Source organism: Cnephaeus nilssonii (assembly GCF_951640355.1).
Source record: "Cnephaeus nilssonii genome assembly, chromosome: 16".
NCBI lineage: Eukaryota > Metazoa > Chordata > Mammalia > Chiroptera > Vespertilionidae > Cnephaeus > Cnephaeus nilssonii.
In genome coordinates this window covers 18,020,788-18,038,724 of record NC_137087.1, presented here as the reverse complement: position 1 = coordinate 18,038,724, position 17,937 = coordinate 18,020,788, and the positions used below count along the sequence as shown (strand labels likewise).

Below are 17,937 nucleotides of genomic sequence, written 5' to 3'. Positions count from 1 at the left end.
AAATCTTTATTACACAAATAAGCTTGACAAGATTCTTTTATTATGAATGAGGAAACTGAAATACTATTACCTATACAAGGTCACAAGACTAGTCTACAGAAGGCCAAAGAGTAGAATCCAGGTCTCCTAGTTCCTAAATCCAATGCTTTTTATATCAAATACTCTTGTCTTTTCTTCTTGCATTAACAACTTATTTTCTCATTAAATCTAAGGTATAAAACTAATACTTAAGCAAATAATTGTCTTGGGTGGAAAATTTCATTTACTTTTACTCTGAAAAGTATAAAAGAGAGGAAAGGGATTACTTGAAAGTTAGGACAAGGGGTATGAACCTAACACTATGGGCCTGATTAAGCAGATCAGGAAGCTTTGGGATTCTGCGACCACTAAGGTGGCAAGCAACACCAAAAGAGAAAATCTAGAGTAGATAATCATCTCAGGAAAATTTACTTTCCACTAGCTCTGTTCAGGCATATTTAACCAGACACCAATTATGAGCTACTACGTGTGATCTCAGAGGAAGGAGATGAAGAAATGGACAAAGACTGGACTCCATTCAGTATATATGCTAAAAGCCTGAAAATTATGATACAAGAAAGTCTGACTTGTGGAAAAAATTTTGCTTTTTTTTTAAAAAATATATTTTTATTTCAGAGAGGAAAGGAGAGGGGAAGAGAGACAGAAACATCAATGATGAGAGAGAATCAATAAAATACATTTTTTTAAAAATCAACAAAATATGTTTAAAAAAAGAGAATCAATGATGAGAGAGAATCATCGATTGGCTGCCTCCTGCATGCCCCACACTGGGGATTGAGCCCACAAACTGGGCAAGTATCCTGACCAGGAATCGAACCGTGGCCACCTCGTTCATAGGTCGACACTCAACCACTGAGCAACACCAGCCGGGCAGAATTTTGCTTTCTATATTAGAGAAAAGCAACTAGGGTAATAAGACACCTTAGTGTGAAAGGGGAAAAAAAAGGAAACAGGAGACTGATCAGGAAAAAAGGTCAATAAACAAGTAGTAAGATCATCTAGTCTGCGTACTACTACTTAGGCAGGTAAGTAGTAGTAGTTACAGTTATTATTTCACTATCATATTAATCCCCTTTTTACCAATGAGGTAATTGAGACTCAGAGATAAAGTGCCTTGCCTAAGATCACACACATAAACCTAAAAAATGATCTTAGGGTGCTGACCTCAAACAGAGACTGTCAAGTATTACATTTAAGAGTTATTAGAAATACAGTACCAGCAACTAAAATACATTTACCAAAAAGAAAGAAATAGCCCTTACCTGCAAGGCACTATTGAGGAAGCAACTGTTTTGTCCTGGCTCATTGCTGAGGCCTTTGCTGGGGGCTATAGAGGTTGAGCTTCGAGGTGCAAACATCCCTTGGACACTACCACGGCCCCCTGAAAAATAATTTCTCTTCCAAGACATGATTGTTCACATTTAGCCTGAAAACACAGAGGAGGTTTTGTGTCTTTTGATGAGGGAGTTTCTGTCTGCTGAAGTCCTTAATCGAAGGAGAATCCAGAATTTAATGAATATGTGTTGAAAGAATTTGAGTTTACAGCTTTCCAAACATCATATATGTAGCTCGAGGAATGCAGGTATCCACTTATATCCACATGAAAGAGCTGTCCCCAACTTGCTCCAAACAATGCCCAAAATTTAACATGGCACAGGACTAATATAAACAGAGAAATTCTTGAGTATTGTTTCCTTCTATTTTTCTTGAACTACCTCCATAAAATCCTGGTGAAGTGGCTGTAATCCTCAATTCCAACAGAATCCAGGATCAGGGTAAGATGTATTCCTTAGGCTTGTTAACAATGCTTCTTGTGGATTGAAGATTTTTCCAACTGGAAGGAGAGGCAGACAGATAAGCAAGAATCCAACACAACCCTCCTCGCCTTCTTTTGCCTTGTCCCATCATCCTCTGAAGTAAAAACTCAAGTTCTAAGCAACTGACATAGATTCCACAGAGCTAAGAAGCTTGTTTGAGTTATATGGGGCATTTGCTGTTGCTGCTGCTGTTTTTTAATATGCTCCAAACATCTTCTATCATTCCACCCAGAACTTCTTCTCCTCTTTTCCTCTGTGACTAGAATAGCCAGCTGTGCCAGAGAGCTTTAACAGAAAGAAAAAAAAAAAGCAAAAGCTTGCGTCACTTAATGACTCTACTGGCTTTGTGCTGTTCTGCCAAGATCAACGTTGCCTCACCTCTCACTATAAACTTGAAACCTTGGCAAACAATTCCAAGAAGAAAAAAAACTAACAACAAAAAGGAGAAACCAAAGTGGGGGGGGGAAAAGTATGAGCAGCTTTACTTTCATGGGAAACTTCTCTGAAATTTTCTAGAAGAAAATTGATCTAGACAAAAATTAAAACGAAATACACACTTTCCAAAATCAGGCTAACAAAAAAATTACCAAGTAAGTACATACCAAACAAGGAGTTGAAACAGTTTCTTTTGGATATTGTAAGTAAAGAAATTTTCAAAGGTATTTTACATATTCATGGCTATTTAAAAGTTGGGAGGGCCAAGTTATCAGTCTGGACTCTGTTCAAGTAAAGATGTCACATCCCAGAGAACTACTCATGGTAAGTAAACTGTATGTCCTTAACATTAGTCCAAGAGAACTAAATCTTATCCTGCCCTGTCTGTTAGTATGTTATATTTTTGCCAGAAGATCAGAGAGATAATTTGGGCTACAAATCACTTAATCCTCATATTATATCCGAGGTGCTTACAATCAGAGGCCATCCATTGACCAACATGAGTTCTCAACTAATTAAAATGCCAGTGAGGCAACAGGGAGAAATACCAAAGCAAGAACCTTCCTTGGAAGGTAATGCTTCTAATCTCCAGCTTCAAATTTTCCTATAAGGCTGCCATGACCACATAAGGAAAAAATTAAGAATAAGTGTCAAATTTGGTTTCTAACAGCTCCTCAAGCTTCTCCCTTTTTTCCACCATCACATAAACCACCTAAAAAGGCTAAATGCTCTAATACCTTAATCATTCTCGGGGATGTCACCTAGCATCTCCACAATGTGTCCATTGGAAAAATTGAGGCACAGAAACATTAAATGGTTGCACAAGACTGTTCTTTCTCTTCTCTAAATTCCCAGACTATTTATAATTTACATGTCATAATTTAAGTATTTGATTACACACTGTAGAGTTATATTATTCTCTATTTGTTTTATTACTCTCTTTGTTTTATATGGTGTCAGTCATAAATCCTAAATATGACTGTATGAAATGAAATCCTAACTAGTGTCAGACATGTGCTAAACACTATACTTAAATTCTTTATTCAATCTCCACAACAGCCCTATCATGTAAGATTTAATAGCTACATTTTATAGAAAGTAAAGTGAGGCTTAAAGACATTAACTTGCCCAAATCAAAGCTGGTAAGTGGCAGAGCTAGAATTGTTTGCCTAATATACTGTGATTTAATTAAGTATTTTGTTATACTACTAGAGGTCCAGTGCACGATTCGTGCACAGGGGTGGGGGGAGGGACTTTGGGAGGTTGGCCCGCCACAAGAGGGACCACGGTGGGAGGTTGGCTGGCTGTGGGGGAAGGAGGGACTGCGGGAGGTTAGCCGCCAGCCCTGAGGAGGGAGCCAGCCCTTGGCCCCCCTGAGAAAGGGACCGCTTCTGCCGCCACCCACCCCCAGTTCCCCATCCCAGCCCAGGGCCTGAAGGCCCCGGCGGGGTCTGGAGAGGAGGCAATGGTTGCTGGGCCCGGGTGCAGAAGGAACAGATGCCGGCAACAGACACCAGTCGCCCAGCCACTGTGCAGTTCCCCACTTCCCCCCATCCTCCTTCCCCAGGGAAGGGAGAGGACAGAAGCGAGACAAACCCTTGTGTCCCGGGCTGACTTTCAATAGATCACAGCAAGGGAGCTGCTCTGCTATGTATGAAACCCCAACCCAGAAGCAGGTCTCTACGAATGGTTTAGCACCAGGGGCCGATGGGGGCCAGCTGGCTGGGGGAAGGGGCCATGGGAGGTTGGCTGTGGGAGCGCACTGACCACCAGGGGGCAGTCCTGCATTGAGCATCTGTCCCCTGGTCAGTGCGCATCATAGCGACTGGTCGACTAGTCATTCCAGTCTTTTTGGTTGTAACTGTCGCTTAGGCTTTTATATATATAGATTCCAAGAGCTCCTATCACAGTGCTAGTCATAAGGAGGTATTCAATAAATACTGCCTAATGATTAGCATGATACAATTTCAGGTCTCCCACACAAACTACACAAGACCCTCAACTCTACACACACATCCTCACACACACCCACGCAAGGTGCTAAGCAACTTCCAACAAGCCCTGCAGCATTCCTTCAGCTCAACTGCTGCAGAGGAATGACAAGTACCAAGCCTCAACTTTGCTCACAGCCAAAAGGACTTGGCAGGCAGGTGGGGCTTCCAATGTCCACATTAGGAGCTCACTGAAACTCAGCCTGCCCGAAGTACACACCCCTGGGTTTAGGGAGCAAAGGGAAAATAGACAATAGCAGAAAAAAGATTCCAGGCTCTGAATGGCAGTATTATGTAGGGTAAAGCAATCAGCTCTCACATTCTAGGTGTGTCAGAAACTAGAGGTGAGAGCCAAAAAGAACAAAGCCCAGAGAGGCAATAACAAATGGTCCAAAGAAGTACTGATGACAAAATATTTCACTTAAGTGGCAGGGCTAGCACCAAACAACATGATTCTTTTCCAATGTCATCTACTAAAGGCACATGAGAAAATAAGAGTTCTACCCACATGGCTCTAACAACCTATTTAAAAGAAGAAAAACATGCCCTGGTTGGTGTGGCTCAGTTGGCTGAACATCATCCCATGCACAAAAAGGTTGCTGGTTTAATTCCTGGTCAGGGCATATGCCCGGGTTGCGGATTTGTTCCCTCGTTGGGGAGGTAGCGGATCAATGTTTCTCTCTCACATGGATATCTCTCTCCCTCTCTCTCTATCTCTCGCTCTCCTTCTCCCTTCCTCTTTCTATCTGTTTAAGAAACATTTTTTTTCAAAAAAAAGAAAAGAACTTCTTAAGCAATACTGAAGTATTTAGGGGTAAAAGAGCATAATGTCTGTAACTTACTCATAAATGGTTCAGAAGAAAAAAAATTATAAGTTTATATGTATATATGGAGTGTATGTATTTATATGTATATATGAAGAGGGAGAGAAAGAGAAAATGGTAAAGCAAATCAATATAGCAAAATGTTAACATCTAAATCTGGCTAAAGGGTATATGGGAATTCTTTGTACCATTTCTTACAACTTCTCGAAGTTTTAAATTATGTTTTTAATCTGAAAAGGAATTAATATCTACAAAATAAAAAGATTTTAAAATTATGTAAAAATTACCTTGTACTATATGCATATTAATGATCCAATGCAAAATTATAACTAAAATTACTAAACTGGTAGATAATAGTATCATTCCAGATGATCCTGGCAATCTCAAACTAAATATATATAAAAGTATAGATATAATGACAAAATAAAATGGAAAAAAACTTGAATGCATTTCTGTGAAAAGGACAGCTCAAATACAGTATAATGTCAAATCGCTATAAGGAGCAAGTGATATAGAATAATTGTGATATTATACAAAGAGGACTAGGACTAGACTTTGAGTTAGAAGAAGTGGGTTCAATTTCCACATTTTTACTGCTTTGTAAAATCCTAAACTACTTAGGTGTTCTGAACTTTGTTTTCCAGGTCTGTAATACAGTGACACAATACCTATTTCACACAATGGCTGAGATTTAATGTGATAAGCACATGAGAGTACTAGCAAGTTTTCAAAATAAGCAATGAATAAGTTCACTTAGTGAGTGACCTACTATGCCTAAAAGCAGAAAAGTAAATTTTGGTTTTGGGACCTCAGGATACCAGAAAGTTGTAAGTTATCAGGAATAAGTCTTCTAATTGTATAAAAAGAACAATAAACCTCACATAGGATAAGTGATATATCAGCACAATTTAGCTAAGTGCTTGGAGAAACATTTGAATTTTACAATTATTTTAAAAATACAAAATTTCGGCCCTGGCCAGGTAACTCAGTTGATTAGAGCATCATCCTGATATGCCAAGGTTGCGGGTTCGATCTCTGGTCAGGGTACATACAAGAATCAAGCAGTGAATGCATAAATAAATGGAACAACAAATTGATTCTCTCTCTCTTTCTGCCTTTCTCTCTCTCTCTTCTCTCTCTCTCTCTCTCTCTCTCTCTCTCTCTCTCTCTCTCAAATCAATCAATCAATCAATAAAGAGCAGTTTAACTTAAAAAGGCAAACAACTGAACCTATAACAAGGAATAGGGTAACATTTTAGAAGGTCATCAAAGAATGACCGTGTTCAACTAATCAATGATTCAAATGGAAAAACCATGAAGAGTATCTCTGTTTCTAATGAAGGAACAGTAAGTAACCCATTACTAGTGATTAAAGCCAAAAGTAACCCTAACATTAGAAGTCAAAGTGCACCTACAAGATATCCAAACAGTTTAACCAGGAAAGTTGCTCACATCTCTAGATTCTGTTATTCTATTGTAATTTACTTAAGGAACTATATTTTCCCTGATAAATCAACAGCCAATTACCTTAATTCCTTGGTACACTCCACATGTCAATAATTATGTTATTGTCATATTTAGCTAGTTTATTAATATTAATAACAGGAAGAGAGCAAAGAGGAGGCCAGACATTATAAGCATGGACACCTGAGCAGCTTCACCAAGAAGCTATAGCTTTATGCTATGGAAAGCTTTATTGATGGTGTAAATTAGGGGGATGGTGTAAATTTATGCTCCCCAGGGAACCACCTGTCCATTCCCTGAAGATCACTGGGGGAATGGACCAAACAAAGAGGGTGATGGACAGTGAAGTCAGGGAAGGTGCTTGCTGTCAGTCTACTTGGGGAACAATGGTTGGCTAGGGGGTAGATTCCAATGCAAGCTTGGATTTTAATCTTGAAAGGTTAAAATCCCCAGACAGAGAGTTCTCTTTGAGCTCTTGTTCTTGCTTTCTCTTGCTCTGTGACGCCCACTCACCCGTGCACTCACCTCCATAGCCATGTGGCCTTAAGCAGGCACATGGCCCTTGGCCATGCAGACTCCACAGGCAGGATGCTAGAATGGACTACTTTACATGTGGAGCAGAAATTCTGGGCAGTGGCCCTAATTCTGGCCCTGCTGAAGACAAGATTGGATTTCTTCCATGTGAGATGGACAGAGATGGGACCTTAGAGGGGAATCCCCCTAATTTACACCATCAATAAAGCTTTCCATGAAACCCCGTCTTCCCATGGAGGCCTCAGGAAATTATTTTCCTCACACCATCCCAAGAACTCCACCAGTAACAATTCCAAACTATATCTGTACTATCTTATTGGTTATTATGTGGACTGAAATTAGTTAATACATACAAAGTGCTAATATCAATGGCTGGCATACTATAAGTGTTATGTAAATGATTGTTATTATTACCTTTCAAACATCCCTTCCTCAAGGGCTCTTTTCCCTTTAACTATAACCACACAGAGATATCTGATATTCTTTAAAAAACAACAACAAAACCCAGCAACAACAAAGGCCACCTTGAACTTATCACCTATACCTACTGTCCTAATTAAAAAATTTTCAACCTTTCACTACTAAATGTCTCTACAATTAATAATTTACAACTGCTGCCTCTCCTTGATTACCATCAGAACATGGTACTCCTTACTCTGCCACCACAATTTTACTTCATGGAACATTCACTTTCTAAAGAAATCTAATTTCAAAACTTACTGGCTCTTCCCATAGGCCTTATTCTTCTTTTCTGCAACACCTAACTCTGGCTTACCTGATACTATACAATCCTGGATTCGTTGGGTGAATTAAGAAAACAAGAGAATGAATAAAATGAAAGAATGACAAATGAACAGTAGACCTATTGCTGACAGTTCATTTTCTCTATCCTTTGCTACTTTATTAAAAGTGGGCATTCCCTAAAGTTTAAATCAGACCTTCCTGCTCTTTTCTATAGCACTTCCCATGGTGTTCTCATCCCCTTCTCTGTCAGAACTTCAAACATTACTTCTGATCTGATAAATCACAAATCTTGTGAACCCTGAAACCAAATTACCAATACTTGCAAATTGTCCCACTTTTGTAACAAGTTGAACATGTCCAAATCTGAAGTTATCTCTTCCCCTCCCCCTAACCCCCTGCACCACCACCTAAAATAGTTCCTCCTCTGACCCTTCTATTTATTTATTTATTTATTTATTTATTTATTTATTTATTTATTTATTTACATACTTACTTATTTTTACTAATGGTATCTCCAAAAACTCAGGTTTAAAACATCTGTAATGTTTTATTTCTTCCTATCCCTCACCCTTTCCTATCTACATCACAAAGGCCTGTCAATTCTCCCTTCAAAATCTCTGTATTGAGCCTTCTTTATCACTTCCATTGTCATCCCCCTAGTTTACACCACAATTACCTCCCATTTAGATTATTACAATAGCTAAGTTTTTCGGGCTTTCCATCTCTTGCCATTCCATTTCATTGATATTGGGGTTTTTTTATTAATATTTCTTTTTAACATGTGCCATTATTTATTTTTTAAAATATATTTTTATTGATTTCAGAGAGGAAAGGAGAGGGGGAGAGAGAGAGAAAAACATCGATGATGAGAGAGAATCATTGATCAGCAGCCTTCTGCACGTCCCCTACTGGGGATCAAGCCCCAAATCCCAGGCATGTGTCCTGATGGGGAATCATCCCATGACCTCCTGGTTCATAAGTCGACGCTCAACCACTGAGCCACGCTGGCCAGGCCCATTATTTATTTGTGTATATTTTACACAAAAAAAGCAAAAAGCTTAAACTTCCTTAGCAGTAGAATAATATCAGTTACCAGCCAAAATGAGTTTTTGATAGGAGCACTTCTACCTTTTTCAGGTCCAAGCAAGGAAAAAAAGGTCTACTCTTATTGGTACCATTGTAATAACCTGGTTATTAATTAGTAACTGGAAAGGAGCAAAGGGAAGCTGCAATTTAGACACATGCCCAGTAAGGTCTGGATGATATGGGAAGATGCTTGCCAATCACACCTGGGAGCAGGTCACTGGCCAAAATAGGCATAGCCACTGCAAGCCCAGGAAGATTTGATATTTAACTCTTGAATAAAGAAAGTTCCCTCTCTCTCTCTTGCTGCTCACCCCTGACTCCTGCCTTATGGGGCTCTCTTGCTCTGCACTCACCCAAGTGGCCCACAACCATGTGGACTCCACACAATGGACTAATGGACTTTAACTAGCCTGATGCTACATCGAACCCAGCTCCACCATAAAATGGAAACTCTGGACACTGGCCTCGCTTTAGCTCTGCTAAAGCCTCAGCTGAACCTTTTATAGGACTGGAATAAGGGAAATGGAACTTTGGAACCTGAAAAATGTAACTCCATGAAAATAAAGCCTTTTACCGCATCTTCATCCTCCCATGTGGGCCTCCGAAAATGCTTATTCCAGCAGCGCCCCAAGAACCCCACTCCCATTAGCAATGGAGAAATTCAATTCTCCGGTAACATTACCACTCCTATTCAACACCATACTGAAGGCCCTAGCCTGTGCAATAGACAAGGAAAAAGAAGTTTAAAAATATATAGATTGTAATGGGAGATAAAACTGCTTTTATTTTATTTACAGACAACATGATGTTCTACATTATAAAATTCCAAGGAAATTACCAAAAAAAATAATAATAAAACCTCTAAGAACTAGTAAGTGAGGTCAGTAAGGTCACAAAATACAAAGTCTATTTTTAAAAAGTCAACTGTGTTTCTATATACTAGCAATGAACAAATGGAAATTTAAATTATTTTAAAGTACCATTCACAATAATACCACAAAATATAAAATACTTAGGTATAAATGTAACAAAATATATGTAGGACCTGTATGCTGAAAACTACAAAACATTGGTGAAAGAAATCAATCATTTAGGTCATAGTCTTAAATAAAAAACCTAAACTAAAAATTCTAGAAGACAGAAGAAAATTTTGTGACCTTTGGTTAAGCAGATTCCTTAAATACAACAACAATAGCACAATCCATTAAAAATATTATAGAACTGGACTTCATCATAATTAAGAACTACTATGTTTTGTAAGACACTGTTAAGAGAATGAGAATACAAGTGAAAGATCGGAAGAAAATACAGGGATGGGCAAAAGCAGATTTATAGATGTGAGTTTGTGAAACATAGTTTATCCTTTGTATTACTATTTATTTATTAATTATTGTATTTTCCATACAAACAACTGCAAACCTACTTTTTGCCAACCTCATGTTTTCAAATCACATAATGGATAAATTACTTGTATCCAATATACACAGAATCCTCAAAACTTGATAAGAAAAACTGCTCAGTTTTCTTAAATAGGGAAACCATTTGCGCTCACTGGTTTGGCTCAGTTGACAGAGCACTGGCCTACAGACTGAAGGGGTCCCGGGTTCAATTCCGGTCAAGGGCACATGCCCAGGTTGGGGGTTCGATCCCCAGTGGGGGCATGCAGGAGGCAGCCCAATGATTCTCTCTCATCATTGATGTTTCTATATCTCTCTCCCTCTCCCTTCCTTTCTGAAATCAATAAAAAAGGGGGGAAAAAGAAAATATACAGGCTTCCAGTCAAGATGGCAGCGTAAGTAAATGAGTACTCCTATCGTCCCACAATCACATCTAAATTACAACTAACTTACAGAACATTCATCATTCAGAACCACATGACATCTAGCTGGACAGAAGTCCTATAACTAAATATATAAAGAGGCTACACTGAGACTGGTAGAAAGCCTATAGATTTGGAGAGGCTGGTCCCGCACCCATGTGTGATGGTTAAAAATCAGGAGAGATATCTCTGCTGCAGAGGTCCCCTCCTGAGGAGCAAGGCGTTCCAGCCCCAAACCAGGCCCCCCATCCCAAGGTTCCAGTGCCAGGAAGCCTAGTCCCCATAACTTCTGGCTGAGAATACCAATGGGGGTGGTGGCTGAGTAAGACAAGGGCTGCTGAAGTCCTGGGCATTTTTCTTAAAGGGACCATATATGGACTTACTTGGACTCACTCCCTCTGAGCTCCAGTGCTGGGGCAGCATCTCAAAAGGCACCAGGGACATAAAGGGAAGAACTGAATTGTCTGGCTCTGGGGCTAGGTCTGCAGGTTTAGCTTACTCCCAGACAGAAGTGCTGGCAGAGGCCATTGTTCCTATGCTAAGCCCTCTCCCGATAGAGCTGGCAGGCGGGCACCATATCTGAGTCTTCATCAACCTGATTAACACTGTTCACCTGCCCTGGTGATTCCCTGAGACTCCACCCCACCCAACTCACAGGTCCACTCAAGCCATTTCCAGGGGCTTTTCCATACCAACTAAATTTTTTTAAAACATACCAACTACTTTTTGGTGTTCGAGACAACGCTCCAACCAACCATGCCACCTAGCCAGGGCAATGGATGGATTTTTCACAAGTTTATTTTCCATAATTTTTTCTTGTCCACTATTCTATTGCTAACAGGGCAAAAACATAAATAAATAGAAAAAGTAAAGAAAGAAAGAAAAACCAAAGCAGTCAATCAGATCTATTTAGACAGCTTCTTAAAAATGGATTCATGTTCTTGATTGTGAATTTTTTACATTCCCATATTTTTATATTCATACTAGAGGCCCGATGCATGAATTCGTGCACGGGTGGGGTCCCTCTGGGTGGCCTGCAGGGATCGGGCCGAAACCCACTGTTCAATGCCACCTGCAGCTCCTACCTGCCGCTTCCACTCATCCCAGCCCCACTGTGCCTGCCACGGGCTCACGCCCAATGAGTCTCGATCGGGAGAGCCCTGCATGAGCCCTGCCATGAGCCCTGCATCGGGCGCCCTCCCAAGGGGAGTGGCCTGCGGGATGGGCTGAAACCGACTCTCCGACATCCCCCTAGGGGTCCTGGATTGCGAGAGGGTGCAGGACAGACTGAGGGAACCCCCCCACCGGTGCACAATCAGGCCAGGGAGGGACCATGAGAGGGCTCCAGGATGTGTCCGACCCACCTCGCTCAGTCCCGATTGGCGGACCCCAGCAGCAAGCTAACCTATCGGTTAGAGCATCTGCCCCCTGGTGGTCAGTGCACATCATGGCGAGCGGTTGAGCAGCCTTAGCATAACATTAGCATATTACGCTTTGATCGGTTGTTTAGTTTTTCTGCCATTTGGTCTATTTGCATATTACCCTTTTATTATCCTAATATATAAAAACTCAGGGTCCGTAACGACTGACCGAAGGCTGCACCAAACACCGGAAGTCAGTCCTGCAGTCAGTGCTGGGTAGCCATGGCCGGCAGGGGAGAGCAGTTAGGGGAGAGATCAGGCTGGCAGGGAAGGGCAGTTGGGGGCGAGATGAGGCTGGCAGGGGAGGGCAGTTGGGGACAACCAGGCCGGCAGGGGAGGGCAGTTGGGGGCGAGATCAGGCTGGCAGGGGAGGGCATTTGGGGGTGAGATCAGGCCAGCAGGGGAGGGCAGTTGGGGGCGAGATCAGGCTGGCAGGGGAGGGCAGTTGGAGGCAAAATCATGCCGGCAGGGGAGGGCAGTTGGGGGCGAGATCAGGCCGGCAGGGGAGGGCAGTTGGGGGCGAGATCAGGCCAGCAGGGGAGGGCCGTTGGGGGCAAGATCAGGCCAGCAGGGGAGAGCAGTTAGGGGTGAGATCAGGCTGGCAGGGGAGGGCAGTTGGGGGCGAGATCAGGCCGGCAGGGGAGGGCCGTTGGGGGCAAGATCAGGCCAGCAGGGGAGAGCAGTTAGGGGTGAGATCAGGCTGGCAGGGGAGGGCAGTTGGGGGCGAGATCAGGCCAGCAGGGGAGGGCAGTTAGGAGCGATCAGGCAGGCAGGCAGAGAGGTTAGGGGCAATCAGGCAGGCAGAGGGGTTAGGGGCAATCAGGCAGGCAGGCAGAGGCAGTTAGGGGTGGTCAGGCAGGCAAGCAGGTGAGCGGTTAGGAGCCAGCGATCCGAGATTGCAGGAGGAATGTCCCACAGGGATCGGGCCTCAACTGGCAGTCGGACATCCCTCAACGGGTCCCCGATTGGAGAGGGTGCAGGCTGGGCTGAGGGAACCACCCCCTCCGTGCACAAATTTCATGCACCAGTCCACTAGTATAAAATATTCTACCAGTAAAATCACTAATTTATAAGATTTAATTAAATGTCTAGCAACTGCACAAATTTGAGAAACATTAGATGTTACCTCCAGGTCTAGCTATATCTTCTACTCACCCACTCCCTGATCAGACATTTCACCTAGCACCTAGTATGTGCTCCTCACTCTTCCTCCACACCAGGTAAACTTAACTCTTTTTTGTATAATGAATATGCTCTGCACTCTATTTCCTCAGTGTCTAGTCTCTAATAATGCCTTTACCTGGAGTGCCTTTCCTCTCCTTTTCTTTTTAAAAATAATAACTATTATACAAGGAACAGCTACATCAAAAGCATTCTCAGATTTCCTCCCTCTCTCACCTTTCCATTTTCTTCATCTATTTCATCTTCTCTGCTCTCAGTGCAAGTGGGGCTTAGATTACAGCATTCCCATCCTCCCCCATGTTATTCGTGTACATGGACTACATTATATAACATTATATATTCCGTAAGAACAGCTTTTTATTCCAAACAGAGGTTGAATATAACAGACATTGAATCATTAAAAATTAACTAAAGAAAAAACTTGCTGTTTGATGGGTAAGTACCTAGAACAATCAATTCCAACATCCTGATAAATTCTAACTCTCCTTAAATAAAAGAGCCTGCAAAATGTCTATATTCAATTTGAGATACTGCAGACAAATTTTTGTAATGGAGATTATATCAATTGAATTAATATTTCCTTCTGATTCAAGCTGGAAAATAAAGACAGATAACCATCTACAACCATTAAAAAAAAACCTAAGTTATTTGTTGATTCATGGGCTGGTTTTCTCAAACTCCCTAGCGAACACAATTACTCAACTCAAATGATTTTCTGAGGGTTGGTCTCTGGCAACTTCAAATTATTACATCATGTACAACAAGAATTGTATGCTGATAAAGGAAAGAAAGCTTTATTTTTCCTTTCATAAGAACTTAGGAAAATGTCGTTTACAATAAATTTGTCCAAAACCAGTAGAAAAACAAAAGTAAAAAGACATGAAAACATATTTCACTTTGTTACAAGTGACAAACTTTAAGAACTAAGAAATGACAACTGAAGGCTACTTAACCACTCCTTATGAAGATCCAGAGCTGTATACTAGTATATAATTTACTGACTTATCTAAAGAATGCAGCATGATAGTAGGAAGAACATAGTGGTTAAAAGTGCAGCCTCTGAGCCCAGCTGGTGTGGCTCAGTGGTTGAGCATTGACCTAAAAACCAGGAGGTCACCATTTAATTCCAGGTCAGGGCACATGCCTGGGTTGTGGGCTTGATCCCTGGTAGGAGGCATGCAGGAAGCAACCTATCAATCATTCTCCCTCATGATTGATGTTACTATCTCTCTCTCTTTCTCCCTATCTGAAATCAATTTTAAAAAATATTTTTTTTTTAAGTGTGGACTCTGAGTCCCTGGCTGGGTAGCTCAGTTGGTTAGAACATCATCCCAGCACCCAAGGTTGTGTGCTCGATCCTCAGTCACGGCACATACAAGAATCAACCAATGAATGCATAAATAAGTGGAACAACAAATCAATGTCTGTCTGTCTGTCTCTCTCTCTCTCTCTCTCCAGCTCTCTCTCAAATCAATAAATAAACATTTAAAAAATAAATAATCATAAGGTTATTTTTTAAAAAGTACAGCCTCTGCAGGGCCAATCATATTGAACTAGAGGCCCGGTGCACGAAATTCATGCACGGAGGGGGTTGTCCCTCAGCCCAGCCTGTACCCTCTCTAATATGGGACCCCTCAAGGGATGTCCGACTGCCCGTTTACGGGCAGTCGGACATCCCTCTCACAATCCAGGACTGCTGGCTCCCAACTGCTTGCCTGCCTGCCTTCCTGATTGCCCCTAACCGCTTCTGCCTGCCAGCCTATCACCCCCTAACCACTCTGCTGCCAGCCTGTTTGCCCCAACTTCCCTCCTCTGCCGGCCTGGTCACCCCTAACTGCCCTCTCCTGCAGGGTTGATCACCTCCAACTGCCCTCCCTTGCAGGCTTGGTCCCTCTCAACTGCCCTCCCTTGCAGGCCGGGTGCCTCCCAACTGCCCTCTCCTGCTGGCCATCTTGTGGTGGCCATCTTGTATCCACATGGGGGCAGGATCTTTGACCACATGGGGGCAGCTATATTGTGTGTTGCAGTGATGATCAATCTGCATATTACTCTTTTATTAGATAGGATAGAGGCCTGGTACAGGGGTGGGGGCCAGCTGGTTTGCCCTGAAGGTCATCCCGGATCAGGTGGGGGTTCCCTTGTGGTGTGGGGCGGCCTGAGCGAGGGGCCTGTGGTGGTTTGCAGGCCAGCCACGCCCCCTGGCAACCCAAGGGGAGGCCCTGGTATCTGGAATTTATTTTCCTTCTACAATTGAAACTTTGTAGCCCGGAGCGGAGCCAAGCCTGGGGCTCCTCCGCTGCGGCAGCCATTTGTGTTGGGGTTATAATTGAAACTTTGTTGCCTTAAGTGGGTGGGCCCAGCCAGGGTGTGCGGAAAGCTTTGCTTCCCCTGTTGCCGGCGGCAACCCTGGCCTGCTCTCTCAAGCTCCATTCTGCCGCCATTTGTTTGAACTTGTTTACCTTCTATAATTGAAACTTTGTAGCTTGAGTGGAGGCTTAGGCCTGGCAAGGGCAGGCGGAAAGTTTGGCTTCCTCTGTTACCTAGGAAACCTTGCTCTCTGTGGCTGTAGCCATCTTGGTTTGGGTTAATTTGCATACTCGCTCTGATTGGATGTGGGCGTGGCTTGTGGATGTGTCAGAGGTATGGTCAATTTGCATATTTGTCTATTATTAGATAGGATAACATCAGGAAACACCATGCTCGTAGTGGATATCCAAGGTGTACCATTCCCAAAGAATATAGTAATGTGAATTATACAACTTAGGGACCCAGAGTTAGAATTAGGGACCCAGAGTTAGCAAAGTAAAACAGGTCTGGGCTTCATCACCTAACAACTGTGTCATCTTAATAAAGTTATTGAATCAGTATTGAAGTCTCCCAGCACTACATCAGCAAAATGGAACTAATAAATAAGATCCATCGCATAGGATTATTATGCAAATTAATGAAATAAAGTATAGTGTATGTATAATTAGCCCAGTACCTGGTATTTAGTGAGGCATAAATGTTTTGATGATGATGATGAAAAAGATGATGAATCTATATTCCAATCCTGCTCCATCACTTTCAAGTCATTTACTATCTATAATAAATGCAATTTGTTGAGAGTATTCAACAAATTATATATGCAAAGTATCTTAGGGCCAGGTACAAAATAGGAGCTCTATAAAGAGTAGCTATGATTATGATGACTGACCATCCCCTATACCCATCCTCTCTCCCTTCTCCGTTTCTCTTACTAACACATCCATACACTTACCATAAAAATTCCATAAGATTAAATTATAACTGATGGCATAAACCCAAAGCAATATCAAATTGAGGGAAATGTATTCTAAAAATAACGCAGTCTCAAAACAATTCATCTAAGTATTATGATAACTTCCAAATTGTTCTTCCCCTTCTAATTCTATCTATAAAATATTGCCCAGAGCAGACTCAAATCAATCACTATTTAGTTCAGAAAACTTTAGTGATGAAATACTCTCAAAACTCCTTGGCCTTGCCCTGGCCGGTGTGGCTCAGTTGGTTGGAGCTTCGTCTTGTACACCAAAAGGTGACCAGGTTCAATTCCCAGTCAGGGCACATACCCAGATTGTAAGTTCCATCCCCGGTTGGGGCAATCTCTCTCTCTCCCCCTTTCCTCTCTCTAAAATCAACAACAAAAATTTGTTTTTAATTATAGAAAACCTACTTGGCCTTAAATGGCCTTCCACAATCTTAACCTATGCACATTTACAACCTCATCTACCATCATCGCCCTTAAAACACACAAGGGCAATGATGGTAGATTATCTGTGTATATTATCTTCTTCTCCACCCCGATCTTCCCAGTCCTACCTAATGCTACTAATCTTTTTCACTCAGTAAAACTGCTTGAAAAAGACATTCTGCTGGCAAATTATAGTATTAGATACTAATAATAGTCACACCCTATCAGGAAGGAATAGTCATTTATATTAATTCATTTTCCAAAGGATTGTCTAAATACCACTTCCCACCAATTGGGACTTAATCTCTCCCTCCCAGGAACTTGATTAATCAGTATTTAACCAGTGTATGAGTACTTTATTAGACTACAATGTAAAAAGTTACATTGCTTCACACTCAACAGAGGCTCAATAGTAGTTAAATAAAAGAATGAATGAAGAACTAAGTGTTGTGAAACACATTTTTTGATTTAGAGATAACTTAGTTTATAAGCATGACCAGTCATCTCTCTAGCTCTTCCATGAATCTACTGTCTGAATCATATCATACCCAATTCAGTATCTTGTGTTTGGTCTATGGAAGAAAGATACTCTATGGCCAGTAGAACAAACACAACGTTCTTTCTCAAACAGATTGCTAATACCCAACCAGTTAACAGCTGTGGATAAAGGAAAGAGAATCAATAGCAATTATATTAGACCCCAGGATAGCAAAATCATAACTATGAGTTCCATAAAGTTGCCCTATATTATCCTCTGATTCAATAATTTAGAACCAGAGATTTCCCCTAATTTTTAAACCACTAAAGCTTTTTAATTTAAATCCTTGGTTGCAACTATGCATTATTTATGAATCATTATAACACACCAC

At 41.6% G+C, this 17,937-nt stretch overlaps 1 protein-coding gene across 14 annotated transcripts in view; it reads right to left on the bottom strand.

Annotated features, from left to right (window-relative positions):
* Positions 1-17,937, bottom strand: part of USP54 (ubiquitin specific peptidase 54) — a 113,462-nt gene that overhangs the window by 68,233 nt on the left and 27,292 nt on the right. For 9 of the 14 annotated variants that reach the window (XM_079793839.1, XM_079793833.1, XM_079793846.1 and 6 more), the window contains exon 2: positions 1,302-2,141. In XM_079793839.1, the coding sequence (XP_079649965.1) occupies positions 1,302-1,448 (147 nt within the window). In that variant the 5' untranslated portion in view covers positions 1,449-2,141. The remainder of the gene's footprint in view (positions 1-1,301; positions 2,142-17,937) is intronic. The other 5 variants (XM_079793841.1, XM_079793842.1, XM_079793843.1 and 2 more) reach the window with 1 other exon arrangement.